At 35.5% G+C, this 27,397-nt stretch overlaps 1 protein-coding gene across 1 annotated transcript in view; it reads right to left on the bottom strand.

Annotated features, from left to right (window-relative positions):
• The window catches only part of LOC150109672 (neurobeachin-like protein 1), a 1,254,229-nt gene that overhangs the window by 753,145 nt on the left and 473,687 nt on the right, over positions 1 to 27,397 (bottom strand). The window contains exon 20 of the mRNA XM_090413954.1: positions 22,241 to 22,326. Within this exon, the coding sequence (XP_090270080.1) occupies positions 22,241 to 22,326 (86 nt within the window). The remainder of the gene's footprint in view (positions 1 to 22,240; positions 22,327 to 27,397) is intronic.

Raw genomic sequence — 27,397 nt, 5'->3', positions numbered from 1 at the left:
TATGTACAAAAATTAAGCTAATCAATGCAGTATCTACAAATAAACAAAATTACAGACAAATGTGTTTGTACAATTTAAGGTTAAAAACATCATGCCATCTGTCTGAGTCTGATAACATCTGCTTGTGTGTATATGGCTTGGCTAGATAGGTAAAAATTTCATTCCTCTCTTGTGTAAAGTGCTGATACTCCACCAGAATATGACAAATAGTAAGATGTGTGTTGCATTTTTTACACATGGTGGGTCATCAGCCCTCAGTAAATAAGAATATATAATATGACTGTGACCTATGTGGAGCCTAGCAAGAACTTCCTCTCTTTTTTTTCTATGATGACTAGAATGCTGATGCTTCATTTCATGCTAAATGTCATATAATTTTTTGACAGTGCTTCCTGCCATCACTGCCATTGAGCATTTAGCTTTGATCATATAAACTGTTTCCAGTCTGTATATGGTACTATCAAACAGCACATGTAGAAAATATGAGCTGATCTAGCAGCTCCATCTGCAGTCTCATTTCCCTTAATTCCAATGCGGTTGGGAATCCAGCATAACCAAACATCAAGGTTTTTCATTATATACAACAGGTGTAACACCTCATACAGGTATGAAGATTATACATAGGAGAACAGAGAGCGTGTAAAGAGCTCAATGAGTCAGTATAAATTACACGCTTTTGGTAGCGGTTTTCTTTTATATGCACGAGTTCAAGCTGAATGGCATGCAACTCTGCTGTATAAGAACGATGTATCCAACTATCAACCAATTAGTATCTCGGGAGTGGTGGTGAAGATTTTGGAAAAATTGGTTAGGGTCCGCATTCAGAAATGGGTTGACAGTGAATCTCTACTTTGCAATGAGCAACATGGGTTTACTAAGGAAAGGTCATGTTTTAGCAACTTGCTCACATTCTATAATAATGTTACCAATGAATTAGACAAGGGGGAATGGATACACCATGATACTTTTGGATTTTACTGAGGCTTTTGACAGAATACAGCATGGCAGACTGCTGCATAAATTGGAGAAAATGAGTTTGGGTTATGCAATATTAGCATGGATAAGAGGATGGCAGACTGACAGATAACAAAAAGTGGTATATGGGGGATCCGAGTCTGCAAGGTTTAAGATACCAAATGGTGTACCCCAAAGATCAGTGCTTGGTCCACTGTTATTCAATCTGTACATTAATGATATTGGGAAGGATTTGACAAGCGACATACAGTTATTTGCTGATGACACAAAGATAGGTAGGGTAATCAGGAATGTTCCTGATATGCAGAACTTGCAGAATGATTTGAATAGGCTGGAATTGTGGGCATGGGAAAATGTGTGTCAGTTCAATGTCAGTAAATGCAAAGTCATTCACTTCGGCATGATTAGATATCCAATGTCGTATTATACTGGTGGGATTAGGCTAGAAGAAACTGATAAGGCTAGGGATCTTGGAGTGTTAATAGATAGGAAGTTGAAGTTTAGGGCCATGTGGCAAAGATTGCAAATACAACTCAAAAGATAATTGCAATGCTGAAACGAACGTTCACATGTAAAGATAAGGATGTTATTTTGCCTCTTTACAAGGCCTTGATAAGATCTCACTTGGACTACTGTGCACAGGTCTGGTCTCCTGTTTCCGTTGTGATTCTGATATACTGGAGAGAGTACAAAGGTAAGTGTAAAAAAAATGATATGTGGAATACTGATTATGAAAACAGATTGAGAATTTGTAGACTGCAGACACTAGCAAACAGGAGAAAGAGGGGGTGATATGATTGAGACTTACAAACTTCTGAAAGGGTCATACAGGATTTCAATTGATGGAATTTTTCAATTTATGGAGGGTGGGGAAAGGATGAGAGGGCATTCTTGGAAGCTGAGAACAAAGGCTGCCAAGAAGGGTGTGAGGGCTAGATTTTTCTCTCAGAGGGTGGTGTGTGATTGGAATGGATTGCCATTGGATGTTGTGAGTGCAAGCAGTGTGAATGAATTCAAGAATAAGTATGATAGCTGATGTGTGAAGTATGTGGCCTCCCTCGATGATTCTCTGAGGTCTCTCTTAATAATAATTACTGCAATCAGGTGAGATATGGTTGGAGATCTGGTTTGAAGTACGCAGAGCATCCCTCTCTGATTTATAGTATAGATGGGCTGCTCTGTGTGCATTAAACAACTGCAGATAGAGAGATGGAGGTATGAGAATTCAGTAGTTGACAAAGTGTGAGAGAGAGAGAGAGAGGTTGCAGGATGGAGTGCAAACAAGCTAAGGAGAGATGCTGTTGTGTTTGGCATAGGCAATGTTGTCAACATTCATGCGATCAGCTTGCACAGTCTCTTTAACATGCATACCAAAAGGATGTATGTCAGTCTGACATGTGATACTGAGCTTCCCAATGCAGAGAAAGAGACTGCATTGTCCATGCAAGATAATCTAGAGAGTTTATTTTTCACTTGGTTAGACTGTAATAAGTTTAGTTTAATCCTTTATCCAAGTGTGAGCAAACAAAGTTTGCACCTGAAAGTATCTTCAGGACTGGGGTAAGGTAGTGCAACACCAGGCAACTCGTTGCAAAGGTGGAGAATGCATAGCATTACACATATCCGCAAGGAGATGTGCTTTGCATTGTGGGAGATACTGAGATAGGAGTGATGAGAGAGCTTTCTCCTCCTTTGCAACCAGTTGCCTGATGTTGCACTACCTTACCCCAGTCCTGAAGATACTTTCAGGTGCAAACTTTGTTTGCTCACACTTGGATAAAGGATTAAACTAAACTTATTACAAGATAATCTAGAAGAAACTTTATATTTAGGGCATAATTAAGAGAAATCAGTTTCCATTTCCATCTGAGTGATAGAGCTGGTTCATTTGCTTCAGCACATCACTCACTGAGTGATGTGCAAAAGGCACCAGTAGCTATCTGTATACCCAGATAATGGATGGGATCCAACCATTGCAAGTTATTCTGCTTTGCAAAATAGACTTCAGACCCATAATCCAGCTTTGAATGTGTAATCATACGATAATGCTGATGCAATGAAGATTGATCTTAATCCCATTCAGTATCTGTTGACTCCATAGAGGGTGTAATAATAATAATAATAATATATGTTCTCTTTATGTCCCACGTGAGCAGTGGAAGAATGGAATGGGAACAGATTGTGAGATTGATTGCAGAATATGAGTGGCATATTAGGCATTAATAATAATAATAATAATAATAATAATATATGTTCTCTTTATGTCCCACGTGAGCAGTGGAAGAATGGAATGGGAACAGATTGTGAGATTGATTGCAGAATATGAGTGGCATAAGATTCAATTCTATATGATAAATATCTTGTCAGCTGAATCCTCCCACGATGAATCTGTTGACTCCATAGAGGGTGTAATAATAATAATAATAATAATATATGTTCTCTTTATGTCCCACGTGAGCAGTGGAAGAATGGAATGGGAACAGATTGTGAGATTGATTGCAGAATATGAGTGGCATATTAGGCATATGAAAGAAAGTATTGAGTCTAATATTCAAAAGGAAGAGGTCGTTATTGTCAAGGATTCTTTCAATGAATTGACCTCATCTATTTGTGTTGGCACTAACTAAGTATGGGTTCAGACAGTTACAAGATAAAGTTATCAAGATCAATTTCATTTAACTCAGCACTTAGTGGTAAATAAATTAAACATACTGTTAAAAGAAATCCCATGTATAGGTGAACTGCTATTGCTTCCAGAGCAGTATTAAGTTGCACATGATGGAAAGGAAAGAAAGCTATCCTACTGGGCAGGAGTAGCTATCCTGTCCAGTAGGATAGCTACTTCTCAATGAGCAGGACCACCTGAAGTTCTGTCCCTGCATATACAACAGTGAAATTCCACAAGGTAGGGTCCTCATTGGGTCTTAAGTATGTTTCCTGTAGACAGAAATAAAAAGGTTTGTCTTTCTGCAGCAAAATCTTGATATCATCTATATCCTGGCAAAACCCAAATTGACAGTTGCATTGTAAAAATTTTTCCTATTGCTTTGGCTTTATAGACTTGTCTGGTTTTTGGGACATTCAGGGCTTACCTTTGTCAGGCTTATATTTATTAATTGTTTTTGGGAAGTATGGATGGCTAGTGTCCATCTTTTCCTCTGTTAAAATATTTAATACATCTGATGTGGAAGGGTCAGTTGTCAAGTTTAATTTACTTTATGTGGATACCAAAGTATCCATTTTTTTTGTTGGAGTGTATGGTGGCTTATCTTTAAGTTACATCTTTGCCATAATTTTTTTGACAAATGGGTTCTCATTGAATGGAACCATTTTTGGAGTTGTCTCAGGAGTAAGACTATGACGGTCATGAGATTGATTCACTCAACAGAGAAGCACTCATGATCATAAAATTCAAGCATGGTGAAATTATCAGATTGTGGAATAGACGTATGTGTTTGAGATGCTGTTGACATTTACTTATCTGCCACCTTCTCAACATAACAGGATCTCAGAACAGGCATAGCAGTAGTTAACTTCCTTTTTGCATCCTCATATATCATATGAGGATGCAAAAAGGAATGATATATTGTTCTGTTTTAATTTTTTGTATTTCTTTTTCATCTTTCCACTTCTGACACACATGAGAGTAATCTGAATGATCACCCCAAAAGTAGACAAATTTGTATTTTTTTGCATAGCAAGATTTGTTATCCTGCTCTTTACTACCACATCAAGCACTTCCACCCCTTCTACCACGACACGCAGTTTGGATGTGCCCATATATCAGACATTTTAAGCATCTTAGGGGATGTACACTCTAACACAGTGATTCTCAACCTTTTTTTTGTCATGGTACACTTTTAATAATTTTAAAATTTGGCAGCACACTAACAATAAGATAAATTTAAAAGAATTTTACTTGGTTAATTAATTCATGTACCTATAATATATTTTGTAAAAATAGCATACAATAATAATTTGTAATAAAATATAAAATGAAATTGCATTACAAAGTAAACAAAATGTTTATTTAATGATAAATTACATTTAATGCGAAATTTGAGCATGTTTTTTTTTGATAACTTCATTTATATTTGGGCATATAAATGATAATGCTACTCTCATTTCGTGATCCAGATTTAAAAGCCTGGATCTTTTTTTCATTTTTATATTGGTCAAAGCCGAAAACCCGAATTCGCACAAATAAGATGTGGAAAATTGTAATAACACACTTAAAGCTTTATGTGATATTGTTGGATAATTGTATCTAAGAATAATCCAGAACGAATTAATTGATTCTTCTGAATGTTTTGAAATTAAATCTCGGTTATCACACACAGAAATCAGTTCTTCTTTCAAATTTAGTTCATACACCGATGTGTAGTTTATCACAAATGGATTTCGAATCCAATCAAATTTTTTTATTTTTAAATTTGGAAAATAATGAACAATTTTTTGCTCTAGTATTGGTATATCTAGGACTAGTGGAGTGCCACAGGGCTCTGTTCTTGGACCACTGCTTTTCAATTTGTTCATCAATGATATTGGAAAGGATTTGAGAGGAAGTGTTCATTTGTTTGCTGATGATGCAAAGTTGGGTAGAGCAATTATGAGTGCACAGGATGTCAAAATTTTACAGGATGATTTGGATAGTTTGGAGGACTGGGCTAGGAAAAATGGATGTCAATTTAATGTGCTAAAGTGTAAGGTTATGCACTTTGGGGTGAAAAGAATAGCAGCAGTATATCGCATTGGTGGAACCGTACTCCAGGAGATTGATGTGGCCAGGGATTTGGGAGTGTTGGTGCATAGGGAATTGAAGTTTAGGGGGCACATTGCAAAAGTGACTAAAACAGCTCACCAAATCACTTGGCTTCTGAAAAATACTTTAACATGCAGAGACAAAACAAGTTGTTGTTCCTCTGTATCGAGCATTGATAAGACCCCATCTGGACTACTGTGCCCAGTTATGGGCACCAGGGTTTCTTCGTGATGGGGAAGAAGTGGAGAGGATCCAGAGATGAGTGACCAAGATGATAGCAGGTCTGTGAAATGAACCTTATGAGAATAGGTTGAAGATTTGTGGTTTGCAGAAATTGGTTGATAGGCAAAGGAGGGGTGATATGATTGAGACATTCAAATTACTGAAGGGTTTCTATAAGATTGATCCAGAAGATATTTTTGAAAATATGACTGGTGGCGGGAGGACTAGGGGCCATGAATGGAAGCTGGGCAAGAGCGTGGTTGACAAGGGTGTTAGAGCTAGGTTTTTTACTTGGAGAGTAGTGAATGAGTGGAATAAGCTTCCAGAGTCTGTAATGGGTGCTACGACAGTGAATGAGTTCAAGGCAAGGTATGATAGACACTGTGTGAATGTCGAATAGTTGTTCTTGACATGATGTTAGGGCCTCCCTCGATGAGTCTGTCGACTCCTTGGAATTGCCTGGAACAATAATAATAATAATAATTGTCAAATGATCAATGACTATTTTATGAATTATTTTATAACAATCTTTTGGAACTGACTCAAACTTTTCTAAGGTACTTTCTTGTGCTTTATTCTTCCATAGAGTAATTTTTTTTTTGAAATCCCAACAATTTATCGGTTGAGTTTAAAATATTTTCTTTCGGTCCTTGCAAACTCGTATTTATGTTATTAAAAATAACAAAAATATCAGATAAGTAAGCAAGCTTAGCACACCATATTTTGTCATCCAACAAACCAACAAAATCATTATTATCTTGTTCAAAAAATATCTTTATCTCATTTTTTAATTCAAGCACGCGAGACAAAACTTTCCCTCTGATTAACCACCTGACTTCCATGTGTAGTAACAATGATTCGTATTTAGATTCCATAGCCTGGCATAATTAACTAAACAGGCGACTTTTTAATGGTCCTGATTTTATATAATTAATCATTTTAATACATTGTTCCAGCACTACTTTCAATTCTGATGGTAATTGTTTTGTAATGAGTGTTTCCCGATGCAAAAAACAATGGGTAACTAATATATCTGCATTATGTTCTCTTACATGTGTTACAAATCCTTTTATAGATCCTGTCATAGCCGGAGCACCATCTGTACAAATGCCAATGCACAAATTTCACGAAATTTTAATTTCTTTAAATAAGAATTAATTTCATCGAAAATATGTTTTCCTGTTGTGAAATCAGATAATTCATGACAACATAAAAATTGTAATTATATCATTTTCGTGAATGAATCGAACGAATGCAATTAAGTGTGCTTTTCCCGTAATATCAGTTGTTTCGTTGATTTGTAAAGCAAAATTTGAACTTGCAAGAGTTTTAGCAGTATTTTCTTCAATATTTCGGGACAAGTCTATAATTCTGCGATGAATTGTGTCATTTGAAAGTGGTATTTTACAAACATCAATTTCTGCTGATTCAATGATCATTCTTTTTACAATTTTACGACAAGCAGGTAATATAATTTCTTCAGCCAAATTATGAGATTTTAATTTGAGAGCAATTAATTCAGCCACTTCATAAGAAGCTATCTGAGCTTTTTCAGACACACTAATTTGCTTTTTAAAAATCTTTAATTGTTTGGATCTTGCAGATAATGAATTTTGAAAGTAGGCTTTGTCTTTTGATGCTAGCAAAGGATAATTAGTGAGCAGGTGACGTTGGCGCTTGCTCGGAACCATAGCACTGTTTGATAATTTACAACCACATACCACACACTCGGGAACAGTTTCATCATTTTCCATTGTAGATGTAAATCCAAATTTTAAGAAGTCATCATTATACTGACGATGAACATTACATTTTTTGGTGGAGAAAACATCTTTACTTGTACTGGGCTCATTAGCATGATCGCTAGCATCATCATTATCATCATTAAGCTTTCTTTTTTTTTTATCCATTTAAGGAGGTTCATTGAATATAAAAATAATTTTGTCAAAAAATTATTAAAAACGACATATTGTATATTGCCTTTGAATTTGTTTTAATTAAGTTGGACTACACAATATTGTGGTATTGCACGTACGAAAACGAATATATAAGTTGTAACTAACCATATGCACATCAAGCAGGCGACTAGTAGACTAAACTAATATGTGGCTTTGTTAGTCAGTAGCCATTACAATAGCCATGCGCATTGGTTCAGCCAGTCCCCGCTAGGAAGGTTGAATTGATTGAACCACTTGATTGACGCCGCTTATGTATGGGTATTCGCAGTGGCGGCACACTTAAAAAATCTCACGGCACACCAAAGTTCCGCAGCACAGTGGTTGAGAATCACTGCTCTAACAGAACAGTTAAGCTACCATGCTTTTACAGATGTTGGAGGCTTTGGTGTATCAAAACCAAGAATAATGTTCCTGGTTGGAACCAGGTGACAATCTCTATGTATCAGGATGTGTCTCACACCTGTCACTCCCTGATCTTTAAGCTCTGAACATATCTCTTCATCAAGAACATCAAGGAGATCCCATTCTAATATCGCTCCTCTAGAAGAATTGAGTATTTTATTAGGTATTACTGTGGAATACCACCCGTTGATGTTGCTCCCAGTAGTTTCTTGGAATGTTGCTGACATGATGTTTCCACAAGGATATCCATCAGAACATAATTTCTTAACAGTTTTGGGAGATCCTGCCAGTCCTTCTATACCCATTTGAATAAAGAAGGGTGACGTTTTCCATATTAGCTTTTCACCTATTGCATGGATGATCAAAAACACTGGTACATTTATACTAGTATCACATATCTTTTTTTTTCTTACTTTTCTTACCAATGTAGATACAACATTATCGGTAATTGGTTGGAACTTAGTTAGGGGCCCCTGAAACGATTGAGGATGAATAATTCATCCCGAATCTTTTTGGTTTAATGCCAGAGCTGCCCACCCAGCATGGAGCCACACATGGACATCCACTGACCAGCAAGCAATGAAAGTGCATGGGAGTGGAACACTAGGGCTACCCACAATGCTATACCAGCACCCACCACAGCAAGCCTTGGATCCCAACCCTGGACCATGAAGGGAGAGAGACTTACTGTGACACCCTTGCCGGCAAGCCCACTAGCTGATTAATCCTGGCTGGGCCATCCTGGATGGCCCATCTTGGCAAAGCAGAGGCCAAAGTAGTGCAAAACTGCCAGGATCCCCCTATCTGGGTGTCCATTGGTCACACCATACTGCACAGCAAACATGGCAGCAGGGTGTTGGATTCCAGTGATGGTGATCTGGAAGAAAGGATCGTAAAAAAGATTCAGGAAATCAACAACCTTTAAGCTGCTGAATGCCTCTAAGTTTTTTAGAGTATGTTTCCAAACAATAATGATACCATTCATTCAGATATGAAGTTTCTTAGGTCTCAAATCTGAATGAGGAAACTCATTAAAAAATTCAAGGCTACCTGTGGGTTTAAGGGGATTTTGCAATGTATGTATACTAATGGGCAACCATCAGGAACAAGGGTGTGAAGTTTTGGCATTGGTTATCAAGAATTGGCAAAAATTATAAGCATTAGTGAGACACAGCTAATAGAGTAGGATACTGTCCACACATATTTGGTTTTAGGTAATCTTTTGGTTTAAGTTAATGCTCAAACCAAATGAGCAACTCAAATGCTCATTTGGTTTGTTAATGCTCACAATCAAATTTAATAGACTAAATAGAGCACAGAGAAATAATGAAACAATAGGTTTAATTGATTGAAATGATTAAACCTGTTATTTAATTATTTCTCTGTGTTGCATGTATTTATTCCATTACATTTAATTAGAATATTGTCCCAAAAATAAATGTGAAGGCTAATGTATGAGGGTGGTCTGAAAAGTTCTTGGCCTCGACCAGAGATAGCAACACTATTGGCAAGATTTTTTCCCCTAAAGTTGGAACATCTGTCATAAACCTCCATGCGAAATTGCAAATCATTCTATTGAGTAGTTTGTTTTATGCAGCTGTCTGAAGCAAAACTGCTGTCTGTATCTATCCCTCGAAATGGATAAAATTGAGTAGTGAAGTTATAAAATTCTTTGTAAAAGAAGGTTTAATGCCAAAAGAAATTCATTTGAAGTTCATAAAGGTTTATGGGCACTCTTCTCCATTTTCAACAATTAAGAAATTGGCTGCCAAGTTTAAAAGTGGCTGTACCAGCCTTGACGATGATCCAAGCGAAGGATGTCCAAAAAGTGTAACAACACCAGAAATCATTGATCAAGTGCACGATATGGTACTGAATGACTGGCGAGTCAAAGTGCATGAAATTGCTGAGACTATAGGCATTTCAAAAAAATGTGTAGGATATATTTTGCATGAAAAATTAAAAAAGCTTTGCATAAGATGGGTGCCATGCTTGCTCACAGTAGATCAAAAACGCACTCACATGAAAATCTCTGAACAGTGCTTGGAGTGTTTTAACAAGAACAAAACTGATTTTGTGCATTAATTTATTACTATGAATGAGACTTGGATTTACTTTTACACACCAGAATCCAAACAGCAGTCAAAACAGTGGACAGAAGCCGGTTGTTCAGCACCAAAGAAGATCAAGTCAGTCCCATCAGAAGGAAAGGGCATAGCATTTATTTGGGATGCTAAAGGCATTTTGTTTATTAATTATCTCGGGAGATAATTAATAAAAGGTAAAAGGGTAAAACAATAACCAGGGAATGTTATTCCAATCTTTCAACCAGACTAGGCAAAAAATCGTGAAAAAAAGACCTGGTTTGCAGAAGAAAAAAATCATCTTTCATCAGGAGAATGCAGCTGCCCACAAAAGTGTTTTGGCAATGGGAAAATTAAGGGATCTGCACTATGAATTGTTGGAACATCAACCCTATTCCCCAGATTTGGCTCCCTCTGACTTCTATCTCTTCCCAAAACTAAAACTCTTCCTCTGGGCAGCATTTTTCTTCGAATCAAGACGTGATTGCAGCTGTAGAGGGGGTATTTTGTAGATCTTACTGAGAACCACTACAGGGATGGGATAATGGTGTTGGAGCAATGCTGGAATAAATGTATTAGTCTTAAGGGAAATTATGTTGAAAAATAAAAATAATTTTGAAATTATAAATTCATTTTTTCATTCTTAGGCTGAGAACTTTTCAGACCACCCTCGTATTTTCAGGAAGAGAACTTAGGAAAAGGTTTTTCTGATGATAGCAGAAGAAATGCAAAAATTCAGCAGGAAGCTAGAGTTGAGAGAGGCAGTGCATTGGAAGCTACCTGGTGTGAAATAAAAACCAACACCAAAATATCCAATCGGTTGCTACTATAGTCCATGTGGATCAAATGGAGATACAGATGACATGCATCACTAAATCAATTAACTCAATGGGAACAAAACAATCGGTATGACAGACTTCAATGTAGACTAGAAGGAGTGAACAGAATTTATGCAGCTACTGAGAGATAATTACCTGAAACAGCATGTGATGCCAGGGCTTGAGAGTATTGGATGGTGACAGCATCAGGGAATTTGTTCTTGACCAAGATTACCACTGTCTCCAAATGGGAGAGTGATCATGCAGTTTTAACCTGGGAGGTGGTTAAGCATGTAGAATTTCAAATAAGAATGGATATATGTGGAATCGGAGTTGACAATTATGATTTTTTGAAATTCCACATGGTTAACCGCCTCTCAGGTTAAAACTGCATGATCACCCCCCCTCCTCCATTTATTTTATTTTTTATTGACCCCATACATCAGAGGTCAAAAAAATCTATAAGCACATCAGTGCCATGCATAGGGTACAAGTGAAGATTGAGAAAGAAGTTTATTGCCATTTTTTTTGGAAAAGTTGCAGGTTCTAGTTTTATGAAAATAATACTTCATGAGAAAGGCTGTCCCAGAAGACAGAGACAGACAGAATAAAAGAGGAAGCAGAGGAGCAGATTTGTATGTTTGCAGTTGCACTGAAAAGGGATACTGGGCAGCAGCTGCTCTTGTTTTAACAGAAAGTGGAGGAATGAGATTTGCCAGGTCAGTGGCTGAGCAGTGGCCCTGGAAGTACATGTAGAACACATAGCTGAAACATTGGGTGTGTGAGATGGAGATTGAAGTGAGAATGTTAAGAAGGATTGTGGATATATTTGGATAGATATTAGCATGGAAAATATGGATAGATTTGGAATTTGTATTGAGTTAAAAAAAGCTGAGTGTGTGTAAACTTGCATCTTGAACAGAATTAGATACCTAGTTTTAGATGCTGAGAAGGTACTTATGTGTTTATGAAAGGAGAAACTGGATGTAAATGTCAGAGCAAACAGAAAGATTCTGATCCTGTTGACGATTTGTGTGTTTCTAAAGGTAAGGATGGGTGAGATCCTTTTTTGCAAAAGATTTGAAACGTGGGATTAATTTCACAAAAATCTAAATAAATTCATGATGAGATATATCTTTTTACTATTTTATTTTTATTATCAGTGTGTGTGTGTGTGTGTGTGTGTGTGTGTGTGTGTGTGTGTGTGTGTGTGTGTGAAAATTTAATATAAAAATGAACTACCTAAATACAACTTTGTTGCATACTCATACACGCTCTTTCATTACTGTTTTTTTTTTTAAAGTATGGAATCTGGAGACAATCCAGAAAACAAGTTTAAAAAATCATTTGGGAATGCAAACAAATCTTCCTTTCGCTTTGAACTGAAAATTTTGCAAACTTAGCATATGGCAAATTCATCATCATCAATCGCCTGGTATGTACCCTCAAGAGATGTTCAGGCTACAATGACAGCACTGCATGATTAAGTTTACACATTATAATTAATCACCTATTAACTAACAGTTTTAACCAAATAAGTCTATTAATTGTCAGCACCACAATACTGTTTAAGTAACATTTCTAACATCTCCAACATTTCATACTTCTAAGAACCTTCTGAAATGAATCAATCCACATACTGCCATTTTGGCATCAAACACCTGTTTTGCTAAACTTTCCTCTCTCTAAGTGGCCATACCTCCTTACATTAGATCTGCTCACAAATTCTTGAATGCTAACAAATGCCAAGTTCCTTTCTAATAGCTTCATTTTAATACTCCCCTAAATTGCTTCAGAACTCTCATATCTCTGGTCTCTAGTCTTTAATCAATACTTGATTTCCAACACATCTCTCACATCCATAACTTAAAATTAGCTTGAACACTGTCTTGTATATTGCTAATTTGGTGTTTTGGCTAATTTCTCTCTTATTCCCTATAAATTTATTCAGTTGGCTACCCACCATACCAGCTTTGCTTATTCTGCTGTCTATTTCCAGATTTAACCTGACATATTCACTAAAAACTGTGTAAAATAGCTGAAATAGTTTACTTATTCTATAGGTTCTCCCTTAATAATGCAGCCGAATTTTCTATTTTCTGTCTATTTTCAACAGTTTTGGATTTTCATGCCAAATTTTTCACAGCTGTTATGCAATTTAGTTAGAGAACCCCCCCCCCCCCCCCGAGACTTGCACTAGATGTGTTTAGGAGTATACATCACCTGCATTAATCAAAGAGCTAAGTTTGATATCTCTGATTCTAATGTCTGGTTGAATGCCACTGTCTTTCATAATGCAACCCGTATAGATGATGAATAAGAGTGGAGATAATGTGCATCCTTGTATTACCCTGATTTTGCATCAAACCATCTTTCTGTATTTCATTCATTTCTAACTGCTCACTTACAATTTAAATAATATAGTGTGTGTAATGCTGTGCATAATGTTCCATTTACCCCAAATAATTGTAGTATCTTGAAAATCTTTACCGTGGGCACCTTGTCATGCATTTTCCAGATCTACAAAACTTAAGTACAGATCTTTGTCATATTTCTATGATTTCTCAACTATTTCTTGTAAAGTGAAAATGTGATCTTGACAGTCTCTATTTGTCCTGAACCCATTCATCATGTTCTTCTCCAAGTTTCTCTTCGACAATTTTTCTCAACCTCTTTTCAAGTATACCTGCATAAATCTTACCTGGAACACTTAGTAGACAAATTCATCTATAATTCTTACATTCAGCTTTATTCCCCTTTTTTATAGATAAGGACTAGGAGAGCTCTAAGAAAATCATCTGGAATTCGACCTTCTGACTAGACCCTCTGAATTATGCAGTGAAGACACCGTAAAACTTTTAGGCATCCATATTTAAGCATTTTGGGGGTCAAATATTAATTACTCCAGTTTCCCCTTCCACCCATATTTCAAGTTTCTGATAACTTTTTCCTACCTCAAGTAATGATATTTACTCTTTTTTTTGCATTCCTCTTGAAAATTTTCTACTGCTGTTCTGTCACCGCTTGTTTTGTTTAGCAATCTTACAAAATAATTACTCCAGACATCTAGGATATAGTTATCATGTTACCTTTATCTTCTTTGATTACTTTTATGGATACTCTTTCTTCAATTTCCAAGCTTTTTCAAAAGCCTCCAGAACATTTTGCAACCTTCCTCATATTTATTTTCTATATTCTACCAATGTCTTCCCATGACTTTTGTTTGTCTAGCTTACCTCTCTTACATTTTTCTCTGCATTTTTTTAGGACATCTCTCACCTTATTTGCTAGGAACTTTGGTATGCTTTCTTCTTTTATATGACTCCTTTTTTAACTTCTTGTGCCCATCATGGTGTTCTAATTTTTCTATCCTTGCACAAAACTTCACCACATACCTCCCAAGCTAAAAGAATCAATGTTTCCTTCAGACTCTGCCACTGAGACTCCAAGGTTTGGTTCTGATTTTCAAACATATTGAAGAAAAATGGATGTGTTCCATTTTTTCTTCAATATGTTTGTATAACTCAGTCTACATGTTACCTGTAAAAGCTACTTAACTTTAGTTCTTTATAAAACTTTTTTATATACTGTGCTTATCTATACAATATCCATTTTTATCCTCTTTAATTATAAGTGATGGTCAATTCTAATTTCAAATCTTCTGTACACTCTGGTATCCTGAACCAGCATGAAGATATACCACTGTCAACAATGAAATGGTTGGTATTCTTGTGATCACAGACACAGCAAATATATATATATATATATATATATATATATATATATATATAAAAAAACAACCATTCCGCTTTTTTTAGCATCTTGAGCGATTAGAATTTTTCTAGAAAAAAACAGTAACAGCAAGTGAAACAATACACAGTCACACAAGGAACTATTTATTCCTTACCTCAAATGTAGAATAGTCTAGGGAATTTCTGGTCGATTAATATAACTTACAAGACCCTCAAGGGGTGTACAGGAAAAATTTACATCATTACTAACTTCCTATCTACAATTTTTCTCGAAATCAGTCTGTTACTTGTCAAGACTCCAACATTATCAGATCTTATATTTCTATCATCTAAGGCACTTTTTACAGTATCAATTCACCTTTTTTTTCTGGGTCTTTTTTCCTGCCAACCTAGCAGAGAATACTTGTTTTGCTAATCTTTCCTCTCTATTTCTGTTTAAATGACCATACCACCTGAGATTAACTCTGCTAACGCAATCCTGGATTCTGACAATGTCAAGTTCTTTCCAAATATCCTCGTTTTTAATTTGATATTGCCATTGATGACATCTGTTCGTGCCCCTAATCTTTCTCAGGACTCTCATATCTGCAGTCTCTAATCTTTGGTCAAGTGTTTTACTTCCGATCCAGCTCTCAGATCCATAAGTTAAAACTTGTCTTGTATACAGCTAATTTAGTGTTCCGACTATTTTCTCTATTATTTCATATAAATTTATTCATTTGACTTCTTACCATACCAGCTTTGTTGCTTCTGTTGTCAATTTCCATATTTAATTTACCATCTTCACTAAAAATTGTACCTAAGTAGCTGAAATGTTTTACTTGTTCCACAGGTTCTCCATTCACAATGCAGTTGACATTTTCAACGATTCTGCCTATTTCATTATCTTTGTCTTGTTATTGCTGACCTTCATACTATATCTATTCAATTTAATCAGGGAATCTTGCAGACTTGTAGCGGATTTATTTAGAAGTATAACATCATCTACATAAAGCAAACAGCTGACATTAACATCTCCAATTTTGATATTAGGTTTAATACCACTTTCCTTCATAATGTGATTCATACAGATAATGAATAATAGAGGGGATATTGTACATCCTTGATTCAACATTAAACCATCTTCCTGTACTTCCTTCAATTCTAACTGATGACTTACAACTCAAATAAAGACTATGTATTGCTTGATATAATGCTCCACTGACACCATATAACTGTAGCATATTGAATAGCTTCTCAATTGGCACCTTGTCATATGCCTTTTCCAGATCTACAACACTTAAACACAGATCTTTGTTATATTCCCATGATTTTTCAACTATCTGTCATAAAGTGAAGATCTGATCCTGACAGCCTCTATTTGGCCTGAATCCAGCTTGTTCTTCACCAAGCTTTTCTTTCACAATTCTTCTCAACCGTTTATCAAGTATACTGGCATAAATCTTACCAGGAGCACTCAGTAGGGAAATACCTCTGTAATTCTCACATTCAGTTTTATTTCCCTTTTTATATATGGGTACTATGAGAGCTCTACTCCAATCATCGGGAATTTGTCCCTCTGTCCAGGCCTTCTGAACTATGCAGTGCAGCCACTGTTAGACTTTCATACCTTCATACTTCAGCATTTCATCTACTCCTGTTGCCTTTCCACATTTCAAGCCTTTGATGGTTTTTTCTGTAAGACTTTATTTTTTACTGTAAGACTTTTACACCCTCTGTCCAAAAAGAAACCGAACTTTTTGAAAATAGAAGAAACTAGTGGACCCCACCTGTTGTATCTTTTTGTTGTTGAAAGCGGTAACGTTATTTAGTGTTGTGTCAACTGTTTATGACATTAGTTTCATTAGAAGCCAAGTTATAGTACCAAGAGTGATAGCGTGTTTTGACAAATGTTCGGAAAATGAGTTTCAAACACAGAACTGTGATTGACTTTTGTGTTAAACTTGGTAAAAGTTTTACCAAAATGCATCAAATGCTTCAAAGCATACAGTGATGAATGCTTATCCTGTACTCAAGTTGACGAGTGGTTTAAGCGATTTCAAAGTGGGCGTAAGATGCTTGAAGATGACTAAAAGCTGGGCCGTCCAAAAACTGGACTGAGTGAAGTCAACATCCAAAAAGTGTGTGATTTCATCAAAGAAAACCCGAAATCATCCGTGAGATTGATTGAAGATGAATTGGGTATTCCAAAATCACCTGTGCACAACATTTTAACCGAGAGTTTGGTCCTTTGTAAACCGAATTTGTGATTTGTTCCCTACAAGTTGACCAACGACCAAAAAATGCATCGAATTGAACACTGCAAAAACTTCATTAAAGTCACTCATAAGGATTCAAACTTCCTTGAAACGATCATTACTGGTGATGAAGCGTGGTGTTTTGAGTATGAGCCCGAAACAAAGCTCCAGAGTGCTGAGTGGAGACTACCAGAAGAGGAGCATCCGAAAAAAAGTCGCTCGGAGAAGTAAAAAGTAAAGAAAATGCTGATTTGTTTCTACAATTCCAAGGGCATTATCCACAAAGAATTCGTTCCACCTGACCAAACGGCGAATGGTTAGTTTTATCTCGAAGTTTTGAAGCGATTGATAACGAGAATTCATCGCGTACGGCATGAATATTGTGATGCAGGCAGCTGGTCACTTTTGCACAATAATGCACCATCTCATCGTTTGAACATTGTGAGACAGTTTTTGAGCAAAATCCAAGTTTGTGTGTTGGATTACTCACCATATTCACCTGATTTAGCATCCTGTGACTTCTTTCCCTTCCCCCAACTTCATTTGCCGATGAAAGGAAAGCAATATGACACCATTGAAAACATTCAAGCGGTAGTAACCACAACCCTCAACAATATCCCAAAAACCGATATAAAAAAACTCATTTAACGAATTAATTGACTATGCCAAACATTGTATTGAAGCTGAGGGAGAGCATATTGATTGCAATATATGATTTGAATAATTATAATTGGCCTGTGTTTTATTTTCTATCAAAAGTTCAGTTTCTTTTTGGACAGAGGGTGTATACCTCCATACTTCAGCATTTCTGGTCTAATATCATCTATTCCTGCTGCTTTTCACACATTTCATGCATTTGATGGCTTTTTCTACTTCAATATATCAAACATAATGATTTTTTTTTATAGTTTTATGTACATTAGATTAATAAGTAATCTAATGACAATTTTGTTTTTAATTTTTTTCTATGGTCAAATGGATCTGGGATGTTGGATGCACTAAAAGCAGTTCTAACATGTAGTATAAAGTCAAACGAAGAAACACATGAACTAAATAGTACAGCATTATAGTGAATTTGAGAGGTAGAATTTAAAGCACTTTTTCAAAATATTCTGAGTTGGCAAAGGGACAAAAAAGGCACTAGAAGAAGCGAGCCTTCAATTTGAAATTTTTTTTCTTATCTGATGAAATCAAATAGAGTAAGGATATTGACGTGTGCATGTGTGTGTTTTCACGGGGAAAGGGAAAGATACAGGGATACTGAATTATTCTGCATTTTTTCTTGACAGAAACATTGGATAAGAGGAAAAGTTAAAACAAAACTGAATACGATTAGTACTTGGGCTTGGGGAGATGTCTCTCATAAACAAATGCACACAACACCCTTGAAAGTATACTGTCATACACACAGAACTTAAAATGCACTTTATTTTTAATGCAAATGGAGGCAAGATATTCGTAATAAGAAAAGGTGCAGGTTAGGTATTCTTCAACTGCATATTTTGCAAACACTTAAATATGTCATTAGAAATACACCCCTTACGTTTTCCAATTTCTTTTGCATGTTAGACTGAGCAGCCTGCCAAGGCCAAGTAACTTGGCATCTTTGAAACCTGATTAAATGCTTGGATAGTGTGGTTAATCCTATCTGCCTTTTCGTCATGGCTGTCAACTGAATGTGTTCTTGAATACTTTAAATAGTATTTGTAACATTATAATAATATTTTTTTTATTAATGAACTGATCATAAAAACAAATATATTCCATTAGTTGTTGCATATGAACTTCTTAAAACAATACAGCGAAACATATTATTAATCATTCTAACAGATAAGCTTAGGTGTTGATGGTTATTCATGACTTGTTTTTAACGATATTAACAACATCAAACGAACTATTTTATAAAAAAGATATTTTATTAACTGCTTATATTTCACTGAATTTCAAATCAGCATCATCAGAGCACAATACAGCATGTATACATGACAGTGAGTAAGTGAAACAATACAATTGTAATGGACGAAAGATCTAAAATCCTATTTTGGCCACAGTCTAACATTGTACAAAAAAAAAAAAAAAAAAAAAATTACAGCTATGCGAGAGTTGCTCTTAAGATAATAGTCTCCCAATTTTTTTGCAAATTAACACAACCGTATTTGTTCAGGTTAGGAGAATTCTTCATAGCAATGGCTCTGACTCAAAAAAAAAAAAAATATTTTGGATCTGTAATGATTTCTAAATAGCACATTAGTTTTCTTCCATCTAATCCTGTGTGATGGGGTGGCCAAAGCATGGTCTGCCAGTCCTGACTTGCCATAATAACAGTAGCGAATGTAATTTTTATGTTCTTCCAGGCGGATGTTAACATATCTTCCTGTCTGCCCATAGTAGGCCAAGTCACAGGGAACTTCATACACTCCAGGGTATGCTAGAGGTGAAGTTTATCCTTAGGCAAATGGATCAGAGTTGCTCATTTAAAATGAGGTTTGAAAGTGGTGCAAAGGCCATGTTTCATCAGTACTTTGGCTATCTTTTCTGACTTACCTCTGACATAGGGAATGGAAATGGTAATGTTATGCAAATTCCTGTGTATTATGGGAGGGAGGAGTAATGGGCTAAGTAGTATTTTATCTATTTTGTGGGCACTGTAGCCATTGGCCAAGAATATATGGCACAGAAGCTCTGTGGACAGAGCTGTATCGTTAGAACAAATGGCTCTGTGTGTAAGTGTTTTTAAAATGCCATACTGTTGGACTGGATGATGATGCGATTGTTTATGTAGGTATCTTCTTGTGTGTGTTGGCTTTCTGTAAATGGAAAAAAGATAGTGATCCATCTGAAAGGTGGGTGACTAATGTGTCAAGAAATGGTAAACAGTTATTTTGTACATGGGGTCAAATGGCGAACACATCATCGACATAGCATAACCACACTAAGGGCTTGTATGTAACTGTGGTAAGTACAGTCATACTCCGACTTACGCGAATCTGGAGTTACATATATGTACGGGAATACGTACATATATGTACGTATTCCCGTCCCGCTTCATCACTAGTCGTATCTTTCTGGCGCCGGTCGCATTCGCCAGTGTCGCACATGCTGTGAACAAGCACACTGACGTGTTTCACACAGTCTCCATTCATATACGATTTTTATAGTTTACAAACCTTATGATTGTTTAATGTTATGTTCTTGATAAAAATTTTATCACATAAAAATAATAATGTCGTCCAAAGGAAGTAAGTCTGATTCTTCTACAGCTAGCAAGAAAAACATTGACTTTGGAAACAAAACTCAACATTATTAAGGATTTTGAAGGTGGAATAAAAATTTGTGAGCTAGCAAAGAAGTTTGATCTACAGGAATCCACAGTAAGAACAATCATAAAAGAAAGGTTTACAGATTTTGGAGGGCATAGATTCTAACGAGGAACGGATTGTAGCCACAAGGTAAGGAATAAAAAAATCATTAGCTTGCTATGAAGAAATTTTGCGTGACAAGAAAAAGACATTATGCTGTCAGACGAATCTATTTGATTTTATGAAACCAATGACATCGAAATAACTTTCTTTTTTTTTTCATGTACAAAAAACTACAATTATGATTATATTTCTCAAAAAATATAGGTTTTTTTTAAACCTTTGTGTTTACAAATATTAGTTAATTGGTCCCAATTAACTAATATTTTGCATGTTTGTATGCAAAATTATACCAGAATTATGCAAATTCCACTTACGCGCTTTTCGTTGGTCCCACCTACCGCGTAATTCGGGGTATGACTGTACTTTGTTTTCAAAGTGTCCCATGTAAAAGCTTGCTAGAGGAGGAAACCCATAGCAGTACCATTAATCTGTTTGTGGATTTTTCCTCCCCATGTAAAGTAACCTGCATACATAGTAAAATTAGACTTTATCAAATCAAGAGTGTCTATATGTGGTACATTGGTCAATAAAGAGGTGACATCAAAACTAACCATCATGTCTGAATTTTTAAGGATATGATTTTTAACTACTGATTTGAAATGGACTGATTTTTTTTAAAAAAGTAGAGGAGTTGCCAGTAAGGGGCCAAAGACTTGGCTAACTGTTGGGCAAGTTTATATGTGGGACTATCTATGCTACTGACTATGAGGTAGGGGGATATTAGATTTGTGGATTTCTGGTAATCCATAAATGTGGAATGGTTTAACTTGATTTTTTTTTTTTTTTGATGATTTCTTTTGGCCAGGAAGTCTCTTTTTTCAATAATTTGTGTACTTTTTTCCTTTGAGACATAATAGTGTCTTGATCTATAATTTGGAATGTAAAACCGTTCTACATATACCAAATTATAGTACCAACAGTTCTATGGACCAAATTACAGATCAAGATCCCACTATATCTCAAAGGAAAGTCTCCAAATTATTGAAAAAAGTGACTTCCCGGCCAAAAGAATTCATCAAAACATAAAATTGGTTCATGTTAAACCACCCCACATTTATGGATTACCAAAAATCCACAAATCTAATATCCCCCTATGCCCCTCACCTGAAGAAATAAGGGTTGCATTAATTTGCCAAAATTTTGGGAGACTGTTAGAGCAACTCCTGCATGGGTGTGTTTTTTTTTTGTTTTTTTTACAACATTAGAGGTTGCCAAAATAGGATTTTAGATCTTTTGTCCATGAAATTGTATTGTTTCTGTTACTCACTGTCATATATACATGCTGTGTTGTGCTCTGATGATGCTGATTTGAAATTCAGTTAAATATAAGTAGTTAATAAAACATCTTTTTATAAAATAATTCGTTTGATGTTTTAATATCATTAAAAATAAGTCATGGCTATTATTAATCATTTGTCGATGATTGGTCAAAGGTTTAAGAAATGAATATTTCTCAAACAGCTATATTTCAGCATTTCTTTAAAAAAAAAAAAAAAGAAAGAAAAAGCTAATCCCAGAAAACTAAACATGTCCCCACCCCTACACTTTTATTCTATATGCAACAACCACATGCGAAAACTGAATGTAATGAATGGCTATTCACAGTACCTTGGCATCATAATAAAACACCAGCTGCTTTGACAAATCAACTTCTGATCCTTCTTCACTTTTAAACAATGTCAGGTTATTTGGACCTGAAATGGAAAAGATATAAATCACTCTGCTATTTAAGAACTATTAACTAAAAGCTGATTAACAATTATTATCTAACAACTACTCATGTTGATGTTTAATAGAGAAAAACACGTGACTAAAGATAATAAGTAACTAACTAAATTTATTTAGCTAATTAGATTATTAAACAAATATTTCTTCACATGCATCATCAACATGGACAAAAAGAAATATACTAAGCACATGCATGCAGGTACACCAGCAAGAAGGCAAACACAGACTGACTGTAAAAGGAGGGTTGCTGCATTCCTAACTTGCACCCTTTAAGGGTGCAGTGATAGAATCTTCCTGAAGGTCTTAAAAATGATGGTCTCTCAGATTTTAAGTAATGTGATGCAGTGGAATTCATTTAAGTTTCGAGAATGTTGTGGTGCTGTGGAAGATTCCAGAAATAGTTTCAATGATTTATATCTTCTTCTGTATGAAGAGGGAGGTTTCCACTTAGATCTGGTGATCCGTGTCCATGGTATGGTGTGCTATTCCAGAACTCTGTAGTGCAGGGGAAGGATGGTTTTTATTCTTCTAGTAAGATATTAGCAGTCTATTTGAACTATGTATGTTTGCAGGAACAAGGGACACTGTAGATATTAAAATGATCTAGATAATGGAGAAGATCTTTTTTTATGAATCAATAAGGGTAGCTAATTTTTAGTATGGCCTAAAGAAAGTTTGTATGTTATACCTTTTCAGATTGCATCCAATTTTTTCTGAGGTGTCCTGGATATGGAAACGGCAATGGATTTTTTCTGTTATGAATTTTGGGATGGGGGGATGGTTTGGAGAGAGCTCTGCTAATTTTGTAAATTGCAAACTCCTTGGCTAAAAAAGTATCCTGAAAGTGACTGATTTCGGTTGACAGGCTAGCATGCTCAGAGCATATAGATCTAACTCCATTTGTAACAGTAGTAATATGCTATTATCAGCATGATTGCAGTATGATATCGGGAGGGATGGTGGTGTGATAGATGACACATTTACCTTTAGGTGTGGGTAGAAAATCTACCCCCACTAGAAAAGGATAAGGAACTAATAGATAGCTAGGTGACTAAGAGTGTCCAGAAAGAACTAGACAGTTACTGCTTTCCTCTTCAGTGGTGAAACAGATCCTTGAGTATTTGCTGTTGAAGTGTGATAAAAATGTTTCTAAAATATCCTAGCTATGTGACCAAATACAGAACACACTGTCAATGTGGTGCAGCTATATTCTGGGATTGATTGATTAAGATTGATCAATCTCACAATCAAGATCAAGATTTTCAAGTGCAGAGTTTAGAGCCACATTTTCAAAATGTTTTATGAAAAGTTTTGCAAGGAGGGAAGAAAGTGGGCAATAGCCTTTTTTTTTATGTTGAGCCCATGCACAAGAGGTTGGTTGATCAACCTACAGTATAAGAGTACCGTATATGGGTAGTGGGTTGGGAAAGGATAAACTTGTTCAGATTTGATTTAAAAGCAAGTATATTGTATTCCTTGGGAAACATCAGGAGGAAAGACTGTTCCACAATATAGCAGAAGCAAGGATGAAGGAGGAAGAAAACATTGTTCTGTGGGTTTCAAGGTGTACTGTGAAGGGATGTTGGCCAGCAGATGGACATGTTCCAACGGGCTTAGTACTAAGTGAGGTATTATTGATGCTATTTCAGATGAACATTTGCCATGGAAATATTTATTGCAGAAACCAAACATTTGTGCAAAAGTGGGAGAAGTGAGTTGGTAAGTAATGGATCATGAATGAATCTATTTGCTCTCTATAAGCATTTCAAGGGAGATCTTAGGGGTCTTACTTTAATCATGAGAACACTATTCAATAGCTGAGTGGATATAAGGTTAACAGCTGTTCAAAGGTAATGAGTGAACAAGAAATCCTAGTTTTTTTAGAAGTCGAGGATGCAATGACTGTGATGTGTTTATGCCAGGAGAGGTTTGATGTCAGGGTAATTCCACGAAGAGAATCTCATCTTGTCTGGAAATTTGAGTGTTATCAAAAATAATACTGGAAGAATTTTTGTGAGAAATAAGACAGAACTGGGTTTTACTAGCATTGAAATTGATGAGGTTATCTGACTCCCACTGGAGGATGTCTTGGAGATCAAGAATTGAGGCAATAGTGATTGATGTTCTGTAGGCTGAAGTGAGTTATACAGAGCAGTGGTTCTCAACCTTTGTGAGACCACAACCCCCATCTTTGTGAGACTTTGCATCCCATCATTACTTACCAAATTTCAGTTCCACTTACCTGCCCATCCATGCAATCTATTCAAGTCCTCCTGTAAGGCCATAACATCTGCTTGACTTTGCATTGCTCTCCACAATTTTGCATCATCTGCAAATAGCTGCATATCCCCAGTTAAACCCATCCTAATATCATTAATATACAAATTGAACTGTGACTTGGCCTGCTATGGGAAGATAGGAAGATTTATTAACATTTGCTTTGGAGAATATAAAAAATACATTCACTTCCATTATTATGGCAAGTCAGAACTGGCAGACCATGCTTAAGAGACTCTTCACAGAGTATTAGATGGAAGAAAACCAATAAGCTATTTAGAAGTCTTTACAGGTCAGAAAGATTATTTTCAGAGTCAGCCATGGTTATGAAGAATTTGCCTAACCTGAACAAGTTGCATTAATATGCCAAAAAATATGTGAGACTGTTATCTAAAGATCAACTCCTACATGGCTATACTATTTCTTTTTTCACAACATTAGAGGGTGCCAAATTAGGACTTTAGATCTTTTTGTCTGTTACAATTTGAACTGTTTCACTTATTCACTGTCACATGCAAACTATAATATGTTGCTTTGTGAACTGAAGATGCTGGTTTGAAATCCCACAAAATATAAGTCAGTTAATAAACATAAATTTTATAAAATAGTTCATTTAGTATTGTTAATACTGTTAAAATAAGTTATGAAAAACATTACACATAAGTTCTTCTATTAGATTCAAGCCATATTTCTCTCCCATGGATAAAAACCAACTCTGCACAATCCAAATCTTGATTGTGAGATATGATCCTCAAAGATACTGACATCATGGTATTTAGCCTTTCTATTTACTAATGTACCCTAAAAGAAATTTCAGAACTCCTTCAGACTCTCTTGCTAAAAGCTGATATGGTAGGAAGTCAACTGAATAAATTTATATATAGAATATGAGAAAAAATAATTAAAACACTAAACTTGCTGTATACAAGACAATGTTGAAATCGATTTTAACTTATAGATCTAAGAGATTATGAGATATAAGTCTTACCATGATTATACTGAATAATTCAGAAAGCCTAGTAAGAATATTTAATTCTGGATGACTGATAGAGAGATTGTACCACCTATCTATAAAAAATTTAAATAATGTTGAAATTACAGAAGAATTTTTCTACTGAGTATTTTTAAGTGAGATTTATGCAAGCATGCATCAGAAGAGGCTAAGAAAAAAAACTGCAGAACAGAAAAATTGAGAAGACAGTGAGATGAGAGAGAAAATAGTGAAAAAAAACAAAAACCAATAAACTAGTAAGAAAGAAAATTATAAATCATGGATGTGGGACCTCGAAAAATAAGAAGAGTGAACAGATGTCACGAATGGAAGTATTATCATATTAAAAATGAAGATATGAGAAATGAACTTAATATTGTTAGCATGCAAGAATGTGTGAAAAGCTATTCTAAGGTGGGCATAGTCAATTAAACAGAAAAGGAGGAAAAGGTTAGCAAAATAGGTGTTTGCTGAAATGCTGCATGCAGACTTATGCAGTTAGTCATGTCTTGGATGAATCTGACAATACTTGCAATCTGACAAATAACAGATTAATTTGGGAGTAAACTATTGATAGGAAGCTAATAATAATGTGCATTAATCGTGTACAGTACTCTAAAAATTTTCCCACAGTAACAGGATATTAATTATTAAATTAATTCACTGTCTGGATATTTGAAGTTAGTTAGTATACAGTTACATGGTTCTGTACTAGGAGATGATTGACATGCACAAACCCATTCAAGGGTTGACTGAAGGTTGGATAACATAGAGTATTACTATGATAGTATATCTGGTACACATTTTGAGGGTACGAAACAGGAAAGTGATGATGACAATGACAACACTATAAGAAACAGTCATCTTTAATAATGAAAACTTCATGAAGTTTCAACCAACAGCAATAACATGTGCATTTTTATGGCAACCCCAGTCATGATGAGTTGAAAATATACAGTACCATGAGCAGAACAAAAGTTGCAAGAAGACTGATGAACACTGCTGAAATTTGTCTTCAATAAATATAAATTATAGCATAGGAAAAATTATATTAACAGAAATATTTTCCATAGGAGAATGAAGCAAGACTGAATAAAGAGTAATTAGTATAGTGAATCTGAGCAAACGATTTTCAGTAAATGACATTCTAGTGTGAAGAACGTTGAGAGGAGTAGTAAAACTGTATATACAAGCTCAGATTTAATGCTAATGAAGAATCTCTCTCTGTCAGTATGGTAGAGAGACAGAGAGTTCACTAATGTGGACATATCAGATTTATCAATCTGAGTGCTATTTTCTATTAAACAAGGTCCAGGAATTTTAGGGAGGTTTTAAACAGTTTTGTTTTAAGACAAGATTGTCTGTCTAGTATATGGAAACAGTTATAAAAATGAACTATAAACAGAATATAAAGAGCAAAAAATAAATAATGAAAGAAAGTAGAATATAGTTAATTAATTTAGTTAACACACTAAAGAATACTGGATGCAGAGACTTTCAACCAATAAGTAGAATTATAAATTAGAACAAATCATACAAATTAGAACAAATGGGAATGGAATTGATGTGACACGGGTTAAGTGGATAAGAGGGAGGCTGCTGTACTGATATCAAAAAGTGGTATATGGAAGGAGAGAATCGAGGTGAAAACAGGTGATAAGTGGCGTGCTACGAGGTCCAGTGCTGTTTATTTTGTACATAAATGATATAGGAAATTACCTGAAAGGAAATATTCAGTTTTTGCTGATGATACAAAATTAGTAGAGAAA

Source organism: Typopeltis vanoorti, chromosome 2, assembly GCF_054136105.1.
Source record: "Typopeltis vanoorti isolate ZY-2024b chromosome 2, IOZ_Tvanoo_1.0, whole genome shotgun sequence".
NCBI lineage: Eukaryota > Metazoa > Arthropoda > Arachnida > Uropygi > Thelyphonidae > Typopeltis > Typopeltis vanoorti.
Note: the sequence above shows the minus strand (reverse complement) of the source record. Positions and strands in the feature narration are given on the sequence as shown.